Source organism: Xyrauchen texanus, chromosome 22 (assembly GCF_025860055.1).
Source record: "Xyrauchen texanus isolate HMW12.3.18 chromosome 22, RBS_HiC_50CHRs, whole genome shotgun sequence".
Taxonomy (NCBI): Eukaryota; Metazoa; Chordata; class Actinopteri; order Cypriniformes; family Catostomidae; genus Xyrauchen; species Xyrauchen texanus.
In genome coordinates, this window is record NC_068297.1 from 26,757,639 (window position 1) to 26,785,199 (window position 27,561).

The 27,561-nt window shown below is 38.3% G+C and overlaps 1 protein-coding gene across 6 annotated transcripts in view; it reads right to left on the minus strand.

Moving 5' to 3' along the window:
• Positions 1-27,561, minus strand: part of LOC127662383 (DNA (cytosine-5)-methyltransferase 3A-like) — a 100,799-nt gene that overhangs the window by 46,483 nt on the left and 26,755 nt on the right. For 4 of the 6 annotated variants that reach the window (XM_052153520.1, XM_052153518.1, XM_052153519.1 and 1 more), the window contains exons 5-6: positions 20,989-21,035; positions 19,841-19,987 (exon numbers count right to left, since the gene is read on the minus strand). In XM_052153520.1, coding sequence (XP_052009480.1) covers positions 19,841-19,987; positions 20,989-21,035 — 194 coding nt within the window. The remainder of the gene's footprint in view (positions 1-19,840; positions 19,988-20,988; positions 21,036-27,561) is intronic. The other 2 variants (XM_052153522.1, XM_052153521.1) reach the window with 1 other exon arrangement.

A 27,561-nucleotide genomic window follows, 5' to 3' on the forward strand; every position in this document is an offset into this window, starting at 1 on the left:
TCATTAATCTTACATTTATACAAAATCTATGTTTAAACACTGACCCTTAACAGTTACTTAGTTTAATCATTTCAAAGCATGACTTGCACTATACATAATTAATATTGGCATTACAGTCAGGTCCATAAATATTGGGACATCAACACAATTCTAATATTTTTGGCTCTATACACCACCACAATGGATTTGAAATGAAACGAACAAGATGTGCTTTAATTTGAGGGTATTTACATCCAAATCAGGTGAACGGTGTAGGAATTACAACAGTTTGTATATGTGCCTCCCACTTTTTAAGGGACCAAAAAGTGAAGTTAAAAAGTGGGATGCAGATATACAAACTGTTGTAATTCCTACACCGTTCACCTGATTTGGATGTAAATACCCTCAAATTAAAGCTGAAAGTCTGCAGTTAAAGCACATCTTGTTCGTTTCATTTCAAATCCATTGTGGTGGTGTATAGAGCCAAAAAGATTAGAATTGTGTCGATATCCCAATATTTATGGACCTGACTGTATATTCATGATGTTAGCCAGAGGGGAACTGGCCCCCACAGTGAGTCTGGTTTCTCCCAAGGATATTTTTCTCCATTAATCAACATCTTGTTGTGAATGGGGCCAGTCGAAAAACTTAAAAAGTTTATTTTTCATTTAATATTAGGTTGTCATGACAATGAAGTTGTAATATTGGACAAAACTTTAAACAGACGATGTTAGTAAGTGATTTTATCACAAAAATCATGTCAACAATTTTAATATATATCATATATTATATTATATTATATTATATATTTTAATATGTTTAAAATAATTTTGACACCTTGTGGCTATACTTTTGAAACTGTGTGTACAGTTTATGTACTGGCCCCATTCAATTCTATTGTAACTGCCTTACTGTAGGGCTGCAAAATTAATTGAAAAACAAATCGCGATTACGAATACGACTGCCACGATTATGTAATCGAGAAAACTGACGATTACAGCATTCAATTTAAGTCTGCGCCTGTTGTGTCAATGGTTTCTATTTCAATGTGTTTTTGCAGCGGTGGAGTGTTCTAACCAATCACTAACATGTCCGTTGAGCAATGAAACGGCAATGGCCAATCAGAGCCACTTAGATTAGTCATCCGTCATATCTGTAATGACAACTTATCCTATTGTGCAAGTTTTAAACCATCTGAATGCCCAGATGCTTGCTTTATGTTCTTGCTGTTGGCGCAGCACACGAAAATTAATACATCACCTGACACTTGAAAAGAAGCTGTAGAACAAGAGCGAAAAGTACTTTGTAAATATTTTGGTTTCATTGCATGTTGCACCACTCACTTTGAACGTAGATATTTAAATACACTGCAAATGAACAACACGACAAAACGAAAAAGATCCTGTTCTAATCAAGGCACAGACGCTGTGTAAATAGTTTATTTACACTGATCTTGTGTCGAAATTCAGATCTCAAACAGTGTTGACCTGCAGTGAGTGACAGTAGTCATTGTAATGGGAGAGTTTGTCATGTTGCTTGATTTCTGTGTACAATTTCTTAAAGTAATAACAGTTTTGTTTTGTCATGTTAATAAGTGGGGCAATGTGAATTTGATTTGTACAAAATAGAAATAAAATAATGAATGTTAACTGTTCTAAGTGTGTTTTGGAGATGTAGCCAACATAAAGAATATGGCATGAATAACATATTTCAGGAATCACCGCCACGCAGCTGGTATTGGTAGATTTAACATTTTCACAAATCACCACTGAGGCCAAAAATGATCTAACGATGATCTTACATGAACAAGATCACCACTGAAGCTCTAACGGGATGAATGGTCCCCTGTCTAGCCACCTAATGGTTTACTGAACGCAGTAACTTTGACGATTTAAATCGACTGTTAATAAGTTTGAATATTGAATATGCCATATTATTTACTGTACGTGGACTAATAATTTAAGCAGTAATTTAGCAATAATTCAATTTATTCTGTACCCATTTACAATCATTTTAATTTGCCTTACCTTAACAAACATTATTACAATATAAAATACACTACAATATAATGCAATATAAAAGATGCTGGAATTCAGCTCATATCCACCATTGAAATCTGCTACTCTGAAGAACCACACAGTTAATTAATTTGTGACGTCACGGTAATTTAATATTTTAATCGACATTAATAATCATGATTACAATATCAAGAGCAATAATCGACAATTATGATATTTGCTATAATCATCCAGCCCTACCTTACTGTAACTGAGATTTTAGCTTTTTTTTTTTTAAATAAACAAGCAACAAGTCAACGTTACTTTTTGTAGTAATCAGCATTATGCCTAAAAAATGCTGTCAACTGGTAACATTTCTTTAAGGGTAAAAATCACACTGACTATCAGACAAGCATCTTGAAGAACTAAATGAGAATTAATCTGTGCATACAAACAGTACAAAGCATTCCCAAACAGATACGCAGGGGCGAACTGGGCATAGGAAGAACCGGGACTTTTTCCGTTGGGCCAGATGTGAAACAGGGCTGAATGGGTGGCGATAAGCTGAAACAGGCTGCCGCATAATGCAGAACGTTCCGCGACTGGCTGAAGAGGGCCACAAAACAGCACCGTGATATGCAGAAAAGGACAGCGAATATTTATTTTGATGTGGCTTTGGTGAACCTGTACAAAGCCTGTTCATGTTTGAGCTCCAGAGTCTAGAGGATAGGGCTGGGCGATATATATTGAATATTCACTTATTCAATCTGAATATTCATAGTCAATTTGTTGGCAATATAAAATTAAGAAATATAGCAAATACTGTATAGTGATGATTTTAATGCACATTGTATTTGGCCACTACATTTACCAATTAGCATGTTATAAGGGTAACTTCACGATGTTTCAAGGCTGCACAAATAATGAAAATGACATCACAATCGTGGTATGGTCATATGTGATTATTAAACAGCAAAAAAGCTGCTATATATTAAATTAAAACTTTGTCATGGTCTGCGTCAGAATGAATAGATGACGCGCTGTTCTCTATGCATGTGCGAGGCTTAAAGAGCAACATGCAGGTTGGACACCCCTATATAGCATAGTGTATGTTGATGATAAAACAACTAGATTTTCTGAACTGGAGTAAATAAATTGTGATAAAATAACTTCCGCGTCTATAAAGCACTAACCGGAAGTGACGATGGCCGAGGGAGTCTGGTCAAGCTCAAGCTCAGGTTACAATGGATGCGAATGAAGAAACAGAGTTCTCCGGTGTGGACGAACATGCCTATGATGGCCCACAGGCCTATAATTATGAGCCTCCTAGGCGAGATAGAAGCCAGGGGGAGGAACAATTGGCAGAGGAGAGAAGTAGAGTTGTGGTGTCAAGAAAACCAGTGGGAGAACAGTTTGAATTGAAATGCGGGGGAAACGACAGAGTTGGGCTAGCTTCCTGCCAATAGCTATAGCATTGTGCAAACTACTAAATTCATTTCAGAAGGCAGACAATTACGTTACGACAACCTGTCCTAAAGCTCAGTCTCTCTCCCTCTCTCTGTATTATTATACTAAATAAATATTAAATATTTAATATTATAAAAAATATATTATATAAAAATATTATACTATTATTATTATGAAATTACACAAATTAAGAGTTAAAATAATTAAAAGTAAGACTTACTCTGCTAAGTGCTCGTTTAGTTGCACAGAATGTCTGCTAACGTTAGCACTTGGTCCTCCAGTCCCGCCCGCGCCAAAATCCGGTGTAAACTTTGACGGTGGACTTGATTCCATCGAGTGCACCGAGGGAACAGCATCAGTAATCAGCCTCACGTGGTCCTTACTCCGAAATCCCATCCGAGACTCCAACAAATCTCCAGGTCAATAATTCTCCGGAGTGAAATGTGCGCCACAAACGACCGAGTGTGTGGTAACAGACGCGGCAGTGAAGTCTGCTCTCTTCACCTGCACAAAATGCACCCAAGACCGAAAAGCCTTGTTTTTCCTAGAAGGAAAATGATGGACACGATGTCCTGACAGGCTGGAATTCGTGCAACCAGCACAAACACAATAATTTACCATTATGGCTTCTCTAAAACTTGATCTAAAACTTTCTGTCTCTCACTACTGCTCTAACTACATCAACACCCAACAATGAGAGAGCCGACCGCGAGCTCTTTTATTTGCCTCGCCCTACGTCATATGGCGCGTTGCTATAGCGGGAAAGGCGTATTCCAGAGCCTAGCACATTTTCATCAAAATCTCTACATCAAATGAGATTTCATTAGTAATTTCTACATATGTGTTTTTAAAAGACCTCTGCAGACAATATAAAGTATTAATTCAGTTATAAATTCAACCTGCATGTTGCTCTTTAAGATATGCTGAGGTTTTTTTGTAATTAACATTTTCATTTTATTCCGACATTATATAAAGAAGAGCAAAACATATAAACATGGAATCAACATTTAAACCCCACAACCACACCGCCCTGACCCCCAACATACATCCCTGTGTCACATATGAGTATAAACACATGATTATAGACACACACCAAAAAATAAAAAAATAAAATATATAATAATAATCACATGTCCAGCAATGTCAGATATCCGCCCTTTAAATTTCCCTAGTCTTCTAAAAGATCCTTCTTCAAAAGCCACCACCCTCCCCATTTCCTAGCACCACTCCTAAAATATGGGCACTCCAGCTGACCTCCAACCCCTTAAAATAATCTTTCTGGCAGTGGTGACATTGGTGAAGACCCATCTCTTTTTGTGTCTATTCTCAATGTCTATGACCGCCCCATTACCCAAAATACAGAGTTTGGGGCAAAATGAAACCCGAGTGCCTAATACATCATTCACAAGGCTCTGAACCTTCAACCAAAACTCCTGGATCTTAACACACCCCCAAAAGACATATGTTGTGTCTCTATCCTCTGATTGGCATCGCCAGCAGGTGGGTGTCTCTTTAAGACTAAGCCTGTACAATCTAGAGGGGGTCCAATAGAATCAAAGTACATTTTGAATTGCATAAGGCACACCCTTGCATCTCTAGATGCAGACGTGATGTATTTTAGAATCCTAGTCCACACTCCCTCCTCCAATACCAAGTTTAAATCTTTCTCCCATAATCTCTTGAGAGAAGTTGAAGCTCCGTCTCCCAGACTCTGAATTAGTAGGCAGAAATACACTGATGCCTCATTATCTTTTCCAAAAGTGGTAATCACCACTTCCAGAGTATCTGCCGCTTTAGGGGTGTGTATGCTACTCCCCAAAATTTTACAGAGCAGGTGACGCAGGTGTAAATATCTAAAGAGCTCAGATCTGTGAATCCCAAAATGTTAAACCAGATTCTCAAAGGATCTCAACACTACGCTCTCATATAGGTCACCGAGTGTATTAATGATTCTTTAATGATTCTGTATAAACTTCTAACAAAAGTGGAGCCAGTTCTGTAGCATAAGATATTAAATATTCTGCTGCAAAACCATCTGGCCCCGGAGCCTTGTTCTATAGGCAAGGTCATAATTACCTCACCAAACTCCTCCCAGGTCATCTCAGAATCAGTTTACGGACTTCTAATTCTTCCACAAAGTTTCTAATATCTTCATCGGTAGACGAAGATGAGGAACTATAAAGATCAAGATAGAATTCTTTAAAAGCATTATTAACATCAATGGCCGAGATAAATATTTCACCACCAGCAGATTTCACTGAGGGAATGGTAGAAAATGACTCTCTCTGCTCTCTCTCAGCCAAAAGCTTCCCTGCTTTGTCCCCCAACTGAAAGTAGGATTGTCTTTCCCTGAATAGCCAAAACTCCACCGTTCGTGACAAAATAGTATTATATCTGTATTTAAATCGGGTCAATTCTCTGAGGCCATCAGACGACATTCGGGGCTTCAGCTCTGCCTCAGTACTTTTAATATTCCCTTACAACTCCACAAGTTCACGTGCTTTGGATTTTTTGGTGAATGAGGCATACAGTATGATCTGGCCCCTAAGAACCACTTTAAGTGCCTCCAAAGCCACACCCACAGAGGATACTGAGGACCAGTTGGTCACCATATAAACATTAATTTCAGCATTTAACATTTGTTAGAATTCAGGATTCTGCAAAAGGGATACATTAAAGCGCCAACTATATGATTTGTTTTTCTCCATATGTGGCAACACCTCTAAACGAAAAGGGCGTAATCTGAAACAAAGATGTTTCCAACTGAGCAATCAACAACAGATGAAATGAGGGACTTAGATATAAAAAAAAAATCTATTCTAGAATAAATCTTATGAAATGATGAAAAAAATATATAGTCCCTGCCGCTTGCATTGTGAAAGCAAAGTGATGCAGGTTCACACATTTAAGCAATTCCAAACATTTGTTACTTCTACAAATCGAAAAACGCAACACAGTATCACAGAAAAAGAGATGACAGCGAGATGACCAGATTTTTAATGACCAACATTGTGAACTGTCCAGGTACACACTGCACACCAGTCTGTTTCTGCCAAAATAAAAGCCCCAGGTGAAGCAAATACAACAGAATTATGCAACTACTGTATAAAACAAATCAAATCCTTAAAATAATAATTATTCAGTATTATATTATAATAATAAACTCGACTGGGTCTGATGATAATAATTCAGTATTACAATAAAATAAGACTCAAAATGAAGAGGTAGTATTTGCACACCCTGATCATTCACCAAAAAATGTTTTAGAAAAATACTGTATACTATTGGTAAATATTGCTTTTTCATACTGTTTTGTTGTATTATTTAATCTAAATGAAAATTATTAAATATCATTCATTCTTTCATTTAGCGATAAACTGTGGAAATCATGATTATCGAGATATCGTCAATAGGCTGAAAAATTTTGACATATACATTTTGAAGCCATATCACCCAGCCATACATGAGGATGCATTTAGTTGCGATTGTGCTGGCTCCGGTAATTAGTCGTGCTGCAGAGGTCAGGCATGCTAAATTAGTTAATTTGTAAGTTTCTTAAAATTGATGCCTTTTCAAAGCTTCACTTCATTTTGTTCAGTTCAAGCTGTTCAAAAGTATACATTTTTTGTCTTTAATCTGTTTTTAACTTATGATTGTGAATTAACTGTCAAAAGCTACGCCTTTGAAACAGCAGTAAAATTCTGCCTGCTTCTGTCTGTGCAGCCTTGACTCAGAGTTCGAATGAGCTCTGGCAGAGCGCTAATCACACACGGTTCTCGGGTTCACTCAGTTCATTCATATTTGCATATCCTTAAAAAGACACTCACCGCATTTCCGTTTCAACACAAATGATATCAGCTACCAGTCTTTTGTGTTTACAGAGCTGACCCAAATCTGTGAGACAGATCTAAAGCACATTATCTTTGTTTTAAACCTTTAAAGCAAAATTGTATTGTAAATAAGTCTAAAAGGACTCGATTGAGACAAACATGTTGCATCTAGGTAGCTTGACAGTGTAAGTAACCACAAAAAGTGTACTGTCAGATAACAGTACACTTAAAGGAGAAGCATAAACTTTCAAATATAAACAAAGGTAAAGATTTGTCTCATGCACAATATCCTGCAGACGCAGTAAAGCAGGAAATACATTCAGCTCTCTGCAATCCCCTTTGATAACATACACTCTAGAAAAGAAAAAAAAAAGCCTTTTAAGGCAAACATCAAAGCATTTTGTATTTTACTTGCAAACATTTTAACCCCAGTCCAGTGCTCTGGTTTTAAAGATATGGGTTTCCTTTAAGCTTCTCTGGGCAGATGGTCCATAACAATTCTCCTGGAAAATACCTGAAGTCAGCATATTCCTCCTCCAGCAAGTCTACTCAGACATGCACACTGTCCCCTGCACTATCAACAACAAACAAGTCAGCCGACCTACCCATAGACGCCTGCACTCGGCACTTTAAATCCAACGTGTGAGTCTCTTTTTTTCCTGACCCACTCTTGGCTTAGAGGAGACCGCTTCAAAATAATTATTACAAAAAATAGAAAGCATGAACATTTCTTTGTCTGGGAATTCAGTGTCGGGTGGTTCCCAAAAGGAATTCTGGTTGGCTAGAGAGGACTTGCAGAATGTTGGCTCCCGGCCAGGAGGTTGTCTTGCAAGTAGCGCTGGAAATTTGCTGTAAACCTCATCTTCAACCTTATATCCATAGTACGGAGTTCATTTCCATAGCGGAGAGGCACGAGGGAGAGGGGGAGGAGTGAACGGCAATAGAATGTGGGTGAGAAAGTGGAATCTACTGTAGCGTTGGGCACTTCTTCAAAAAAAAAAAAAAACAGAGAGACATGATCCCTCAGGCTCGAAGAAAGCAGGCAGGGTTTTGTGACCCCCCTTAGGGCCACCCCCTTCTACACTAAAAAAGCTCTGCCGACAGCATGCAACTCAGGTCTTGTGACCAGAGAAAGGAAATATCTCAAGGCCCCTTTTAATAGAGTTTACTGCTTGCATTGTCATGTCCAGCACTGATAAATTTAAGACAACATGACTGTACAAACCTTAGGAGATCAAACAGATTTTTTTTTTATGTTACTTCCACAATGTGTCTATTCATAGGAAGAAATTCCCAGGCTTCAGATGGACAGAGAATTCAGGCTCTCTGCGTATAGAAACGCCCATTTCTCTGGCATTTTACGATGTTCACTCACGAGACAACTGTGTGTCCGGCTAATCTGGCCATATTTCTTGGATTTCTGACACTTTTATGGCTTTTCCTCAAATGTAGTGGTGAGGGGCTGAGAAAAGAAGTCGGGGGTGGGAGCTCGATGTCGAAGGGTCTGTCCCCTTTTTGGTTACCAAGGAAACATTATGTAACACAGAGGTTCTCACCATACTCAACATTAGCATTAGGAAAATCGTCAGCCACCACAAGTTGCTTTAAAAGAGAGTTGTGAATGCCTTCACAAAAAGCATTGCATTAATTCAAGCTACACCATAATTTCATCCCAGCCTGTGGCCTATGAGTTGGCTCCCGCAACAGGTGTAGATACACATTGACATGAATGCCTAATGGGTGGGGGGTGGACAAACATTAAGTAAAACCTCATTTTTGCCTTCTGTTTACAACCTAGCACTGCCAGAGACTGGTGTTTCTCAGGACACCCATTTTAGAGATTCACTGTCTGTCAGGACATTTTCTGTGTGCTAGTTCATCAGAAAAAAAAATCAAAACACTTATAGCACCTTTAAAGGTACAGCATGTGGTATTCTGTTGATTACCACAGACAATAGTTTTGACTCATCCATCTATGTCTACTCTCATAAACATTACATGACCATGGCAACATTTTTGCAAAACAAAATTGCATGCTTTATTAAACATTTTGCTGCGGTTTCCCAGTGAAATATCCAGCGGGGGTGCCAAAAGCGAGTGAACTGGTGTTGCAATCAGACGAGATTTATTTAAGGTGAATATTAAACTTGATTCTAAATCTACCAAATAATGATGAACAAAACAGATATACTTACCCTAAACCAATGGCTAATCCTAACCGATAGTATGAAAAAAGTAAATGCAACATAAAAAGCAAATTTTCTGAAGACACCACGTTATATTGTGACACTTCTATGACATTTTCATCTTGCGTGTCAGCTTGTGTGTTTGACTGGTCTCGATCTGCTTTCTTCTGAGTCCAACAGCGTATGAGGCAAGCTAACATGGAAGCTAATCACTTTAGAATTAAAATGTGTAAATGTAGGTAGATCTGTAATACAACAATGATGCATTATAGTAAAAGTGTTATGATATCAGAAAATAGCAGTGTGTGAGTAATAGTGCAAAAATGTTGTTTATAAAGACATAATCAGCTGTTACTCATGATTTGTGTGAAAGTGAATAAAACACACAGTTGTTGTAGCACCTATAGTGTTAACTTCACCAGACAATAAGAGCAAAACATAGAATGCAGCACATAAAAAAGTAGTTATAGCATAGTTCGTTCTATGAGTTTAGGTTGGTATAAAAGAAAGAGAAACACATTAATAGTAAACACATTTGTAAAGGACACTTACTGTAGCAAGCAAGCAGGTTGGAGGGTTTCAAAGCAAAAAAATTTTTTTTTAAAGTTGTCTAAAGCATCCTTTGAGGGAGAAAGTACTGAAGTAAGTACTGATTACGCATTCCCTGCTGACAAAAATATCTTTATTTACTCATTTATGCATTTGGCAGACGCTTTTATCCAAAGCGACTTACAGTACTCTTATTACAGGGACAATCCCCCCGGAGCAACCTGTAGTTAAGTGACTTGCTCAAGGACACAATGGTGGTGGTTGTGGGGCTCGAACCAGCGACCTTCTGATTAACAGATATGTGCTTTAGCCCACTACGCCACCACCACTCCATATCTTTAACCACCCTAAGCTGGTTTGTTTGTCTTAGCTCAGCTAAACTGGTCTCCCAGCCTGACCAGCTGAAAAGTGCCCAAAACCTTTAACTTAACTTAATGTCTACAGACTTTAAGTTGGGAGAAATTGTTTCCTTTGTGTGTAATTTCTCCTATCCAACTTATCATCTGCAATCTACTTTAAGCAGGCACAATAATCGCTGAAAAAACATTGCGTTTTCAGTTTTCCATGCAAACATGGCTCCTTTCTATGAAAATTATTATTATAGATTGCACTTCATTCACAAACGCTGTGCTATTAGCCCAGTGCAAGCTATTCCTTCCAAATGAAAGAAGGTGGTAAACTGAAACTAATTTTGTGAGTTTGTGTACATTTTCTTTTGATCACGGCAACAGTAATTCATCAATAATGACCAAATGATGGAGAAGAATGTTATCACCTGGCATATATCCAGACGTGCGGAATAGTCAAGCGAACTTTTGGCATGTTAAAGAGTAGTGCAGTGATGCTGTACATTCCCAGCAGAGTTCATGAGTGAGATCACGGTGGTGCTTTATAGCACTAAGAATTGGCTAGGGCTGGATATTGCCAACAACCCCACGATATGACAGGGCATGACATTAATGACTGATTAAATAACGAAAAAACTACCAGCTATATTTGTGATATAGCCTAGGCCTGTATCATTTTTAACAAAGTATATATTACAGGGCCTGAAATTCGGCAAGGGTATTGCGCACAATTTTAATCATTAAATGCATGTTCCACGTTCATAATGAAGGGAATTACTGCATAATCAACAATGCTGTCAATATTACAAGCACACGACATTGGAGCAATCTAGTTTTGCAACCATTCGTATCATGGCACTCCCTCATAATACAGCACAAAGAAAGGCAGAAACAGTAAAAATATTTTGTGTAAAATGCTTCCAAAACTACTCAGCTGTTGGGTGAAGAGAAACGCTGAAACACGTGTTACATCTCTCATTTCTCTAGAGCTCCATCTGACCTATTCAGGTATTTTCTCTACCATGTGAATTGGTCAATTGTAATAAATATGTAATATATAAATAAACAATAATAATAATATAGTAATATAAATACTCTAATAATAAATACTAAAATAATTTTGTAATAAATACAAAAATAATAATAACACTATAATATATTATACATAATATGAAAATATATGATCTATCTATCTATCTATCTTTAATATACATATTATATAAGCAACACTTTTAATGCATTTTGTTAACATTAAACTGACATTTTTTATGTAGCTGGAGAGTACTTACATGTACTCTTAAAGTGATAGTTGAAAATGTATGAAAATTCTGTTATTACTAAATAACTTTTATGTTGTTGCAAACCTGTATGACTTTCTTGGATTATTGAAGCGCCAGCCAGATAGGTCGAGAGAATATACCAACAAAGTCACGTAAACTTTTTATAAACCACAGTCGCTCAGCACTCTACCTCGGTACGCCTTTCTTGAGCATTCCGAGTGACCATGAACTCTGGCGGTCAACCAGAATTCACAGAACCACAGTTACATGTGTAACTAACATTCTGTTTCATTCCTACTGACCGCCAGAGGCAGTCTAAACACTATTGGATGACACATACCAACATAGTCATGAGGAATGCCACCAACCAGATGAAAAATTAAGGCAGCTCCTGAAGATCTGCAGAACTCACAGCATGATGAGCAGCAATGTTGACCTTATAAATCCTGGCAAACTTGCATGTAGAAGCTGCTATGTCCGCCAAAGAAACTCCTCTAAAAACATCCCATGAAGATGAGATGGCCTTAGTGGAATGGCACTTTAGCCCCCAGGGCAATGGTTGCCTTGCTACCTTGTAAGCCAGTGTAATGGTTTCCACTATCCAGTTTGACAACCTCTGCTTCGACACTGGAGCACCTTTCTTCACACCACCATAGCAGACAAATAACAGGTCTGACAGTCTAAATTGAGCAGTAGTGTCCACATAACACTTCAAGGCACGAACAGGACACAAAAGTTGAGCACTTGAATCAGACCCTGAAGAAGTCTGAAAAGAGGCCAGTTCAATGTGCTGGTTTACGAACTGAGGAAGAAGGACTTTTGGAAAAAAAGAAGGATTGGGCCATAGGACCACCCTGGAGTCATCCGGCAACCAACGCAAGCACTGTTCGCTAACAGACAGTGCGTGCAACTCACTCGTTTCACAGAAGCAATAGCCAACAAAAAGCAGTCTTCAAGGTTAACCATTTAATTTCAATGCTTTGCTAGGGCTCAAACTGGGATGAGCAAAGGAATGCAATTGGGATGTGAAAGTATGCATCTTTCACGTTGACACATACAAAGCAATCGTCTGCTGCCACAGACTGAAGAATGTCGACTGTGCACAGCATTCGAAAAGGAAGGACCTTCAGGAACAAATTCAGATACCTCAAATCGAGAATTGGGCAGAAACCACTGTCCTTCTTCGGAACAAGAAAATATGTTGAACGAGTCTCCCTGAACGAGGGGATGAACTTTTTCTATGGCTCCCTTCTGTAACAGTGAACAAATTTCCAGAGAGAGGGCCATTGAACAAACTGCATCTCTGACAATCTTGGAGGCCGGCATCGAAACTGTAGAGTATATCCCCCTGCTCAGAGTCCTCAAAACCCAAGAGTCTGCTGTGTTGTCCTCCAGTACTCTATCTGTTCTATCAAAAAAAGAGTGTCTCAGGCTTTATGTGTGCGACTTTTAGTGGTCTCAGGGGAATGCTGACGGGGTCCTCCTGGCAAATGTCGATTAGGTGGCTGAAAAACTCTAGCATTCTCAGTAACACGAGGCCTTTGAGGGGGGCTGTGACTGAGGTGTAGCATGCTGGTGGAAACATTACTCCGGTGTGGCATAGCGATGTCGGGTCATCCTAAAGTTAGGGTTGCGCTTTACCTGCGTCAGTTGACAAGTGGCCTTAGACAGCTTTAGCTTCTTTTCCAACAGTTCTGGAACATTAGGACCAAAAAGATACCCGGGAATGAATGGAAGATCTCTCAAGGTTTTCTTACAGTCCTCAGGTAGCCGAGCTTGGGCAAGCCACACTTGGCGGCGGGCTGCCAGAAGCGTGGCTGCAAGACTAACCAGCTCGCAGGTTACACGTCCCATTGCCAAAACAGCCGTTTGCAGAAACTGTGAAAATGAGGGATCAACATTTGCTGGTTCTAGCATACTGGTGGCAGCAAGAAGTAACTGACAGATTGTGTTTTCTGCATGAGTTATGTAGGCAACAGACTCGTATGCCTTTTTTAGCAATGAATCTGTGTGACCACACTGCGCACTGGGACATCGGACATTCCCTCGTAGAGCCTCATCAGAAGACACCACCAAAGCTGCAATGGGCTGCTCTATTTCCAAGCACGACTCACCCCAATGGAATCTGCTTCAGCCATGCTAACGTCTGAGCAATCTTTGAGTGCCGTTTAGGCAGACCAGAACCTGAGAGGGCATTTGATAATTCAGCCACAAAATCTTTACATGGTGACATGGTAAAAGAAGTCGCAGCTGTGGCCTGCCTGAAAAAGACATTGGTTTGGGCAGATTGGACAGGTGACTCATCAAGTCAAAGACGAGCAATTGCCATTTGAAGCATAGCCAAAGTATCATCAGAAGGGGGCTGGGCCTGTCCAGATGACTGAACTGACCTCCCACTAGACCCTCCGCTGCTGGATATACAGTGAAAACATCCTGAGGTGATGGTTGTGCTGTAACATCCACAGCATTTCCATGATCATGAAAAAAAAATCAGAAGCAATAGTAGAAAGCACATCCAAGTCAGAATGATGTGAAAAACGAGTGGAATCAAGAGACTCTTCCCCACCTCCACGACTCTGAACATTCTTACCCTCCTGTGTCATCTTCACAGGTGTAGCAGATGTGACAGGCTGAACCAAGTGAAGCAGAAGTTTCAGCTCCGCCATCTCTGAAGAAACCACAGAAACCGTCTTAGAAAGTGAATTTTCCTTGACGCGCGAATGTTCATCACTTCGTGATGTGGCCCTCCTCTTAGATGGGAGGGGAGCAGAGGCTGCCGCAGATGCCCTGTGCTTCTGAGTGCGAGAAGGGGCTACATCCAACGGCCCAAATTTCACCATTGAATTAGGGTCTAATTCAGCCAGACGGAGCCGCCGTTCCGGCATAAGTAAAAGACTGCAGTGCAGACGCGGGTCCCTGAGCGCCTCTCTCAGATGTTGAACACCCAAACACGATGGGCAGGTGTCATGACCGTCATCCTGGAGGAGATTATTAGGGCACAGCTTACAAGTCAGTGGGAAACCAGTGGCAATCAAGCTGTGAGCCATAGTTACACGCTATTAACACCTTCGGATAGCACAGTAAGTTTTAAGTCAAGCAGAATGATGGTAATGAAGCACAAGACAGGCAAGGAAAATAATAATTATATGATTCCTCCGGTTGAACCGACAGGTAATGGCAAGAAATATCTCACGAAAAAGAGAAAATATATATATAAAATGGCCGATGGATTGCACCAATGGGCACAGAGTATCACATAAGTTTGAGGAAAAATGCTCAGAACAACTGAATGGATGATGATAATATCAACGGGAGACTGTTAACTTATAGCGCGGAAAACACCAGACACCAGATTGCACCGAGAGGCACAGAGTATTACACATGAAAAGAAATTAAACTCACCAAAACACGGATAAAATAATTGCGTGGTGTAGATACGTGCTGACACAGCTTCTGAGGACGATATCTCGCTGCTCTTGTAAGCTACACTTGACAGCACAATATATCACTTAACCAAAACAACCTATCTCAACCAGGCGAGAAAGTGAATGAGGCAGAGTGCTGAATTACTTCATAACCCCCAGGGCTCAGCATATGTCACTACATGACTTTGTTGGTATATTGTCTTGACCTATCTGGCTGGCGCTGCGATAAACCAATAGTGTTTACACTGCCTCTGGCGGTTAGTAGGAATGAAACATATATTCACAGAATCAACATTTAACCCCCACTATTACCCTTCCCCAACCCCACCCCTCAGCAAAAATCCCTGTGGTCACACACGAGTATATACACACACACACACAAAATATGTATATATATATATATATATATATATATATATATATATATATTTATTATAATCACACATTTAAAACTATACTTCTTTCTCCACTTCCCCTCCCTGAGAGCCCTCCAAGAATGCCAAATAGCTATCCATCGAACGTATCCAAGTTCCCAAGGTTTCTCCCATAATCTCTTGATAGAAGTTAAAGCTCCATCCCCTAGACTCTGAATTAGAAGGGAGTCACACACTGATGCCTTATGACCTTTTCCAAAAGCAGTAATCACCACTCCCAGAGTATCTGCAGCTTTAGGGGGGTGTATGCGACTCCCAAAAATAGTACAGAACAGCTGACGCAGCTGTAAATACCTAAAGAATGGAGATCTGGGAATCCCAAAATGTTGAACCAAGTTTTCACAGGACCTCAACAGGCCCATATTGGTCACCGAGTGTACAGGTGAAACTCGAAAAATTTGAATATCATGCAAAAGTTCATTAATTTCAGTAATTCAACTTAAAAGGTGAAACTAATATATTATATAGACTCATTACAAGCAAAGTAAGATATTTCAAGCCTTTATTTGATATAATTTTGATGATTATGGCTTACAGCTTATGAAAACCCCAAATTCAGAATCTCAGAAAATTAGAATATTACATGAAATCAATAAAAAAGGATTTTAAATACAGAAATTTCGGCCCTCTGAAAAGTATAATCATGCATATGTACTCAGTACTTGGTTTGGGCCCCTTTTGCATTAATTACTGCCTCAATGCGGCGTGGCATGGATGCTATCAGCCTGTGGCACTGCTGAGGTGTTATGGAAGACCAAGATGCTTCAATAGCGGCCTTCAGCTCTTCTGCATTGTTTGGTCTCATGTCTCTCATCTTTCTCTTGGCAATGCCCCATAGACTCTCTATGGGGTTCAGGTCAGGCGAGTTTGCTGGCCAATCAAGCACAGTAATACCATGGTCATTGAACCAGGTTTTGGTACTTTTGGCAGTGTGGGCAGGTGCCAAGTCCTGCTGGAAAATGAAGTCAGCATATCCATAAATCTTGTCTGCTGAAGGAAGCATGAAGTGCTCTAAAATGTCCCGGTAGACGGCTGTGTTGACTCTGGACTTAATAAAGCACAGTGGACCAACACCAGCCGATGACATGGCTCCCCAAACCAACACAGACTGTGGAAACTTCACACTGGACTTCAAGCATCTTGGATTGTGTGCCTCTCCATTCTTCCTCCAGACTCTGGGACCTTGGTTTCCAAATGAGATATAAAATTTGCTCTCATCAGAAAAGAGGACTTTGGACCACTGAGCAACAGACCAGTTCTTTTTTCTTTAGCCCAGGTAAGACGTTTGACATTTGAAGCCCATGTCCAGGACCGTCTGTGTGTGGTGGCTCTTGATGCAGTAACTCCAGCCTCAGTCCACTCCTTGTGAAGCTCCCCACACATTTGAATGGCCTTTTCCTGACAATCCTCTCCAGGCTACGGTCATCCCTGCTGCTTGTGCACCTTTTTCTTCCACACTTTTCCCTTCCACTTAACTTTCTATTAATGTGCTTTGATACAGCACTTTGAGAACATCCAACTTCTTTTGCAATTACCTTTTGAGGCTTTCCCTCCTTGTGGAGGGTGTCAATGATGGTTTTCTGCACAACTGTCAGGTCAGCAGTCTTCACCATGATTGTGAATTCAACTGAACCAGACTGAGAGACCATTTAAAGGCTCAGGAACCCTTTGCAGGTGTTTAGCTGATTAGAGTGTGACACTTTGAGCCTACAATACTGAACCTTTTCACAATATTCTAATTTTCTGAGATTCTGAATTTGGGGTTTTCATAAGCTGTAAGCCATAATCATCAAAATTATATCAAATAAAGGCTTGAAATATCTTACTTTGCTTGTAATGAGTCTATATAATATATTAGTTTCACCTTTTAAGTTGAATTACTGAAATTAATGAACTTTTGCACGATATTCTAATTTTTCGAGTTTCACCTGTATTATCCTTGCTCACAATCCACTCTGTCCAGCAGAAAGGGGAGTTATTAATACATAATTTCGGTTCAGCCATATGCTCAAGGCAACATTTCAATTAATGTCGCTTTTGTCCATACCGAGTGCAAATGCGAGATAATGGGGTGTAACTTAAATTCTCCGATTATTTTCATAGAAAGGCTTTGCAATGGCGAATAGAGTCAAGAACTTCCTGTTCAATACAAAACCAGGGAGGGGCTCTCTCAGGTGGAAGTGACCAATGAGCTAAATGTCTGAGATCGAATGCATAATAATAAAATAAAATCTTGGGTAGGCCTAGCTCACCTTTTTCAATCAGCCTGTGCAACTTATTGAAATGTAATCTGTGAAGTTTACCATTCCAAATGAAGGACTTCGCTATGCTATCAAATTGCTTGAAATAAGAGAGGAAGACATCTATAGGGAGAGACTGTAGCAGGTAGTTGAATTTTGGAATACAATTTATTTTAATAACTTTAACCTTCCCAATCATAGATAAATGTATTGAAGCCCACCTGCCCACATTGCTCAAACCTTTTTATTAAAGGGTCAAAATTAAATCACAAATTTGCTGAGAATAAAATACCCAAATACTTAATGCCCTGTTAAGTATTTGGGCCACTTGAAGGCACCCGTCTGAAAAGCTGTTACCAAGCAGTATGCTGTCAGAGCCAAAGCTTCGGATTTAGACCAATTAACTCTGTATCCCGAGAACTTAGAAAAGGAATGAATAATTATGTGGAGGCAAGGCATAGATCTAGTGGGTTCGGAGACGAATAATAAAATATAATCTGCGTAAAGCACAAGCTTATGCGCCACACCTCCCACCATCACCCCTGGAAAATCAATAATTCATTCAATCATCTTTCTTATCGCAGCTGCTAATGGTTCCAGAGCCAAGCAGAACAATAATGTGGAAAGAGGGCAATGCTGCCGGGTGCACCTATCCACAGTAAAATAATCTGAAATAAATCCATTAATTTGTACCGCCACTACCGGATGTCTATTAAGTAAATTAATCCATCCAATTAAAGTATTCCCAAACCCATACATTTCCAAAATCTTAAAAAGATAATCACATTCTACCATATCAAAAGCCTTTTTGGTATCAAGTGAGATGGCAGCAACCAGAGTCTGATCATTCGCCACTGACCACATGATATTGATGAAATGCCTTAATGTCATCAGAAAAGCTGCAGCCCTGAATAAACCCCACCTGATCTATATGTATAAGAGATGTCATAACTTAACTTAAGCTCCTCCATTGTTATCTCAGAATCAATAATTTTTTTTGCTCTGTCGTTTAGGGAGTTCTAATGTTTCCATCAAGTTTCTAATATCTTCATTCACGAAGATGTGGAACTATAAAGATCAAGATAGTATTCTTTAAAATAATTAAAGAAATTAAAAATGTCACCACCAGCAGATTTCACTGAAGGAATGGTAGAAAAAGCTTTGCAGCATCCCTTCAAGATCTATAAAAAAATCCCTGATCATCCATGTTGAATGCACAAATATTAGCCAAAATCAACCTTTGACCCTACATTTCTGCTAAAACAATAATGACTCTTCCTAATTTATCTTTAATCTGTTTGAGACATTTTTATTGTAGATGTTTACTTATCAGTGTAATGACTCCCCTCCTCTTACTTGAGACAGCACTAAAGACAACATGTCCACCCCATCCATATCTTCCCAAACATTTCAGCCTCCTGCAGGGAAAAATACGTTTCTTGAAGAAACACTATATCTTATTTCTTACGTTAAAGAAAATAAATAACCTTCCTTCTTTTTATGGAGTGCCCCAACCGATTCACATTCCACGTAGAGAGAGACAATCCACTCATATTAACATTTGACATTTTGACATATTAGAAAAAATAGATTGTGTGTCAAAAAAACAATTATAAAGACCACATTCTAACATTGGTGCAACAATCAAACCCCGAACTTCCCCTAGAACAAAAAAGAAAGAAAGAAGAAAAACATGTGCTTTAACCCCGTGCATGACTGGCATTCATCCCTCTAAACTCAAACAGTCCATATATGCCTACGAGAGCCCCCGTGACAACTTCATTCATTGCTTGATAAATGTTGCACATGATATTAATCCACAATGCGTTCTGCACAGATTTTGTGGGAGTGTTTGTTCTGTTGCCTGATAAAAACAGCTTTCATTGAGGAAACCAATGGATTAAGTCTAAGCAGCAGCCAGCAAGATGGCTCATGAAATAAATGGTACCTTCATGAGATTTCAAATGGCTTTTCAAATACACTTGGTTTTCGCAGAGTTTATTCGGCACAAATAAATCTGCCTGGCAAACGTTCCTGCTTTAATTGAAATGCTGACAGGCTCCCTATCGCTCTTTCTCTGGGACAGTGGCGAGCAGTGGTACTCACCTCCAACTTCCACTTGGCCAGCAACTCCTCCCTGGTCCTCTTGCTAATGTAATAAGGGTCACCAGCCTGGAAGGTTACTCTGGGCATGGGTCTTTGACGGAGGCCGATTTCCCAGCCCACTCCCCCACGGAGCCTCCCTCGAGCTCCCTGTTTAAAGTGACAAAAAAAAAAAAGAAAGAAAAAAAGGAAAACAAAAATGATGGACTGTTTCTCTATTTTCTTGCACTCTGCTTATCTGTCTTTGTGTTCCTAAATGAAAGAAGGAAGTTGGCAGTTTCTATGCGGAGCATTTTGAGAAAAGCTGGTGGCAGGGTTATGATAGTTTTGCCATTTTAATTTAGTTTATATTTCTGCTTTATTTTCAGAAATATTTCGATTTCATTTTTCAACAGTTTGTAGTTTCAGTTTAGTTTTTGTTTCTCTGTTTAATTCGTTTTAGTTAATCCTGATTTAACGTATTAACTGGTGTAATTTAAATATGTTTTTAACAGTGTTAAAATTCTGACGGCCGTCTGATGTTGCTTTTGCCATCTAGTGGCATTTTCATGTGTAATGAAGACAGGTTCTAAAAATTTTACATTTTAAATGAACTCATGGTAATTTATTTGTAATTTTAGTTATTTCGTTAGTTGTAAAGTTATGTAATTTTTGTTAGTTTCAGTTTCAGTTTTTCCAAATGTTAGTTTTATTTTTATGTTATTTAACACGTTTTTTTTTTTTTTTTCATTCCTTTTTAGTTTTAGTTTAAACTTTAATGATAATAGCAATGGCTAGTGGGGGAAAAGAAGCATCTGCGAGTCTGAAACTAGGGCACTCATTGGTGCAGAGAGGGTTCAGACATGTGGGCGCCCCCTCTAATCTCTCACCTGGCCATGGCCAGTGGAGAACTGGGATCAATCTTTCAACCAGAGGACCAAGTGTATTTGATATTTCAAAATCTAGTCACCATTAGGGTACCATTTCTTTCATAATCAAGTGGCTTTGAAAAACTGGTTCCATGGGAATGTCATTTTCCTGGGAATGTTCTTTTGAGATCATGAGTAATCAGCGGAAAGGTGTAGTTGTATCGTACACAAGACAGTTACAAACATGTGCACATTAGCACACATTTATCACAGACAGACACACAAAAGGAAGACCGTTTTTACCTCATTCTTTGCAGAGTCCCCTCCCTCGTCCTCCTTGTGCTCCACGTCTAGAGGGAAACAGCCACAAGAACAACTGATTACCTGAAATGTTTGTGACAGGCCAGATTTGTAGATTTGTAGTGGAAGAAATAATTTATCTTATCAGTATTTTGTCTTGCTTTCTAAACATCCTTAAAAAAAGTGTTGATAAATGTAGTTGAAAAGCAAAATTTCATAAGATAGTAAAATGATGATTCATCCATAAATAAAAATCATTATTTGGTTATTATTCAACCTCAAATCAAATCAAACCATTAATAAAGCAACATCAAAACTTTAATAAAACAAGATGAGAAGCAATGACATTGGATGTTATTGACGTAGCCTCCATAATTTGAGCAGTTTATTAATTGTTCGATTTGAGATTGAATAACAACATAAATGTAGTTCTGTTCTTTGCAAAAAGTGACCATAGCGCTTTAGAAGACTCGTAATGTAGTGCACATGACTTTCACTGTGGTTTTATGGTGTTTTTGTCCTTTTTTGAGCACGACAGACCCATTTAATGTCATTGTGGCAAATAAACCGTCTAAAGTAGGGCTGTCACGATTATGAAATTTGGCTTATGATGAAATGTCAAACAAATAATTGGGATTATGACGATTAATTGTCTCTTTTAGGGCTTACACGATTAATTGTCATATTCATTGTCATATTTCTTAAGGTGCATGTGTGCTTCGTCCACATTAATATGTAATTTTACATATTTAACAAATATATAAATCAAATAATAAAATAGGGATATATGACAAGATATATTACATTATATTATATTAAGCAATAGTAAAATATTTCTATCCTAATGTCTTCACTTTCACACGTTATTTTAATGCTCTTTGATTAAACCCACGAGCCCTCATTTACGTTTACATTTATGCATTTGGCAGACACTTTTATCCAAAGCGACTTACAGAGCACATATTACAGGGACAATCCCCCCGGATTGGGACACAATGGTGGTGGCTGTGGGGATCGAACCAGCGACCTTCTGATTTACAGTTATGTACTTTAGACCACTACACCACCACCACTCCTAATTTCTCATGAAGCAAAACCTTGGAGATTTTGTTTCATCTCTACAAAAAAATAGAGAAAGAGTGAGTCTCCTCTGTGTCAAATCGTGCAATTAACACTGCGTGTATGAACCCGTTATGACCAGGAACATTTGTCATTACGCGATCATTTAATTAAAGTGAATCGGAGCGCTTTGAGTTCACTATCAAAGTTTATATTTGTTTGTTTATATTTTGGCGCAAACATCAAAGCGCTAAGAAGTGGTTCACGGACAGGAGGAAGAGAGATTCACTCTTACTATGGAAATGTTTTTATTAACCTGAAAATGTATTGTTTTTATACTTACTGTATAATAATGGTTCTAATACAATAAAATGCTTTTTTTTTTTTATGAGATGAGTAGTTCATTCCCTAATGAAAGAATTTAAGTAGTCTTTGTACCCTTGTCTTTTTAATAGATTTTTTTCACTTGTTTTTTGTTTCTCAAAATCAAAGTTTGTAATGTGGATTGTAATTTGGAATAATCTCAGGGCTGTTTGGTTTGGTTCATGGTTTAAAACTCTGAACATCACATTTGTTCTTAAAGGAATGTTCCGGCTTCAATACAAGTTTAACTCAGTCGACAGCATTTGTAGCATAATATCGATTACCACAGAAAAAAAATTGGCTCGCTCCTCGTTTCTTACAAAAAATTAAGATGCAAAAAAATGTGCTTATACTAGTAAGGCACTTACAATAAATGGGGAAAGTACATAAACATTACAATAAAGACCATTTTAAAATTATAGCAATAAAATTATTTTTGTGTTAAAATTGCTTGACGGGTTTACAAGCGTTCCTCCGTCATGGTAACCAAGTTGCAGTCTGAAGATAAAAAAAAACCCTGTTTACAACAGGTGCGACGCAGCGGATAGAGGCTGTCTACACTGGACGTGCGTCAACATGAACGTTCTAAACCATTTCATTTGTGAAGTAGCGGCAGCGCATGCAGTGTAAAATGGAACGTGACACCCGTTTATTGTCGACGCAACGGACGCTTCCAGTGTAGACAACACCGCTGCTTATAATGGGGTTCTATTGCTTTTGATGTGACGCTCGAGTCCGGTGTAGACAGGGTGTTACAGGTTTGGGCCGACATTAGGGTGAAAAAGTAATGATAGGAATTTTCTTTTTTAAGTGAACTGTTCCTTTAAGAGTTGTTTTCAAAGAATATGTCAGAAAACAAATAGCTCACAACAACAATAAACTTTATTCAAGATATATTCTCTAAAAACAAGTTATGTTATCTCACACAATTTTGCTTTACAAGCAAATTTATCTTGTTTTAACAAGGTATCTACAAGATACTTTTACTGGAAACAAGATTAAAAAATACTAATTATAAAAATATATATTTTTGCAGTCAAATCTGTCTGTTATCAGAACCTTCCAGATATTTTGTACCAAGAGAATTTTTAACAAGGCCTCTGAATGCAGTCTGCTTGAAATAGCTTTGAGCAAAAATAAGTGCATAGTAATGTACTTTAAAGAAGAGAAGCGAGCAGCAAAGACAAGAATAAAGAAAGACAGTTTTGGCTTGAGGGCATGTAAGACATCATATTACCAAATAAAAAGCACTATAAAAGTGAACTTCAGAACCAGAATAACAATGTCCGTACATCACTATCAACAAGCCAAAATGGGTTACTTAATATTTACAATGAAAATGCCACAGGGCTTACGTAAAACAAGTTCTACATAGCATAGATTGTTGCATTGCTTGTGCCATCAAAATATTACCATTTAAATGTAATTAACATCTAAAATTAAAATAGGGTACAACTTGATTAGCAGGGTTTTTCTGAATTAAAACCTGTCAGTCTCAAGACATCAACACACAAATCTAAGTCAAACTGGTGGTGATTTGAAAATGTACAATCAAGGCATTAAAAATTGTACACACAAGAAATGCATCCATGATTCATGTTTTTTTTTTTTTTTTTTTGTGAATTGTATTTTGTGAATGTGAATTAGTAGCCTAATGCATTTGTAAATCATATTTGTGAATGTATTCATATTAAGAGTATTCTCTATATCACAAATTTACTCTATATAACATTTCTTTCCCATTTTACTTTTGTACTTCTGTAAATTTCATAACACTTGCAATGTAAAAGAGGGAAGAAAATCAGTCATCTGAATCACAAGTTTAATCAACAACAAATAATTACAACACTCTGAAAAAGACTGTGCTGTTACCACAAAGAGGAAGGTCGGTGTCTGTAAATCAATAAATGTTTTCAGACAAAAGCAATATTTCCATCAGCACATCAGAAGTTCCAATAAATCTGTTCAAGCCATGGTCAGCACCTTTCAAGGCCACAAACAAAAGGAAATAGCATGATATTCTAAGAGAAGGTAACATTATCAAGGACTGTTACAACACTAAAAAGTGCAAGAGGCAATGGCAGAAATACAATAACACTAAAACTGACCAACACGCTCTGATTCATTAGTGTAGCTACATGCATAGAAATGATTTGAAACGTGTGGAGGGCGACGTAAATAAACTAACTAGCTCTGCTAATGAATATTACTTATGTGCAGTGATATTTGCCCAGAAGTCCTACTCGATTTGCTGAAAGGTGATAAAATAGGCACACACTATAGTAGGATTGCCACCTACCATTTACATTTACATTTATGCATTTGGCAGACACTTTTATCCAAAGCGACTTACAGAGCCCTTATTACAGGGACAATCCCCCCGGAGCAACCTGGAGTTAAGTGCCTTGCTCAAGGACACAATGGTGGTGACTGTGGGGATCGAACCAGCGACCTTCTGATTACCAGCTCAGCGCTTTAGCCCACTACGCCACCTACCACTTGCACATTGCAGAACTACTACTTGGCAGAGACTTCTGCTTGTTGTTTTACGGTAGTGGTTTACGTTAGTTTTAAAAGTTGTGCTTTTGCATCTTTTCACTACTGCCATAGAGAATTAAACTATTCAAATATAATGATTATTTCCCAAAATGTGGGGGGACAAACTTAGAAAAGTGCTATTTCTGAAAGGATTTAAAGAGATAGTTCACCCAAAGATGTAAATTCTCACATCATTCACTCACGCTCATGCCATCCCAGATGTGAATGACTTTCTTTCATCTGCTGAACACAAATTAAGATTTTTAGAAGAATATTTCAGCTCTGTAGACACATACAATGCATGTGAACGGTGGCCAGAACTTTGAAGCTAAAAAAAGCACATAAAGGCAGCATAAAAGTAATCCATACAACCCCAGTGGTTTAATCCATGTCTTCAGAAGCAATATACAAGTGTGGGTGAGAAACAGATCAGATTTTTTTATTTATAAATCTCTACTTATACTTTCACATTCTTCTTCTTTTGTTTTTGGTGAACCCATTCTTCATACACATCACCACCTACTGGGCATTGAGGAGAATATATAGTAAAAAAAGGACTTAAATATTGATCTGTTTCTCACCCACACCTATCATATCTCTTCTATAGACATGCTGCCTTTATGTGCTTTTTGGAACTTTTTTTTTGCTACCCAATCACTTGCATTTGAGGACCTACAGAGTTGATGTATTCTTCTAAAAATCTGTTTGTGTTCAGGAGAAGAAAGAACATCATACACATCTGGGATGGCATGAGGGTGAGTAAATGACGAGATAATTTTCATTTGTGGGACAACTATTCCTTTAACAATTCTAACATCATGGATAAAGCTTCCAGTGCAAAAAAAGATTAGAGAGACGGTTTGGAATAGCTGTAACACAAGGTTTAGTAATGCAAAGTTTAGATATCAAATTCTCTGTCTGAGCTAACATCGCACAGTATGCTCCTGTTAAACAGAAAAATACTGGCTGGCTTATGTCTCTGGCTTTTGTAGCCAGCACATTCTTTAATGGTAATAATCATCATAATGAGAAACCATTTTCCCAGTGACCTGTACAATTTTCTTCATGGCCTGTCGGGAAAAGTATAACCTCTTGAGGTTGTATGTTCATTGTTATGTAGAGTATGTGCTTCTCTGGTTTACTTGGTACTTAATTGTATCTGACAAGTTACTCAACGTTGATTTATTATTTGACTCAGGATGTGTAAATAATCTAAAAACAAATGGAATGACAGTTAATATAAGTTTTGCTGTATGACACACAATTTGATATTAGGCCTATTTTGATTACTTGTTATTAGGTCTTACTGGTGTTGGGTGTAACAGATTACAAAATAAATAACTTTTTCCCTGTAATGAACTAATGTAATGGGCTGCATTGTTATTTTTCATATCCCATTACTGAAAACATACTAAAACATGCTGAAACCATTACTGTTCTGTCCTTATTTCCGGTTCATTTTAAACATTCATAATTTACAAGTCGATGACGAATATTGTTTTGTATAAAATGACTACGATCTCTTTCCCATTTCACAGGTTGTCTCATTGCACAATAGCAATTCAACTTCCTCAAGCAATTTAATTCTTGTCACTCCTTAATTTTGTATTTTCATGTATATATGTGGATGTTTATGTACATGTGTTTTCAGTTAAGTACTTGTTAAATACCTTTAGCAGTAAAAGTGCAATATAAGTACAACTTTACTTACTAAAGCACTACATTTAATTGCTCACTATTTCGAAGGATATGCTGTTTACATTTACATTTACGCATTTGGCAGACGCTTTTATCCAAAGCGACTTACAGTGCACTTATTACAGGGACAATCTCCCCAGAGCAACCTGGAGTTAAGTGCCTTGCTCAAGGACACAATGGTGGTGGCCGTGGGGATTGAACCAGTGACCTTCTGATTAACAGTTATGTGCTTTATCCCACTACGCCACCACCACATCCGAGTAAATTCTAGCGTTCTAATTTATCACACTAACAGATAAGAATATAACAGTAAAATATTAGTTATGCCCTGGTGAAAATATAAAAACAGCCTGGTCTCTTAAACATTACGTGAACATTTTTGCGGAAAGTAAATGACATGCTTTCTTACACGTTTGGCTGCAGTTTCCCAGTGAAATGTCCAGTAGGGGGTGTCAAAAACAAGTGAAATGGTGTCATAATCGGACGAGGATTTTAAGTTAAATATTAGATGGCGGTTTTAATGAGTAAAATGTACCTCCCTAAACTAAAACGGTCACTTAAACCTAACCAACAGTGATCTAAAATAAAATGAGAGGTGAAAAAAACAGACATGCAAACCCTTACCAAAACCTAACCGATAGTGTCCAAAAACAAAATGAAAAATGAAAAGCACTTTTTCTGAAGTAACCACGTCATCTCGTGTCACTTCTATGACACTTTCGTCTCACGTGTCAGCTTGCGTGCTTGACTGGTGTCGAACCGCGTACTTCAGAGTCCAAAGTCCAACACACTATCATGTGAGCTATCACACTGGAATAAGTGTGTAAATGTAGGTGAGTCTGTAATAGTAATGTACATTTGTATAGAAATGAATAATTTTTCAAATGATGCGTTATAGTATAAGTGTTTTGATACCTT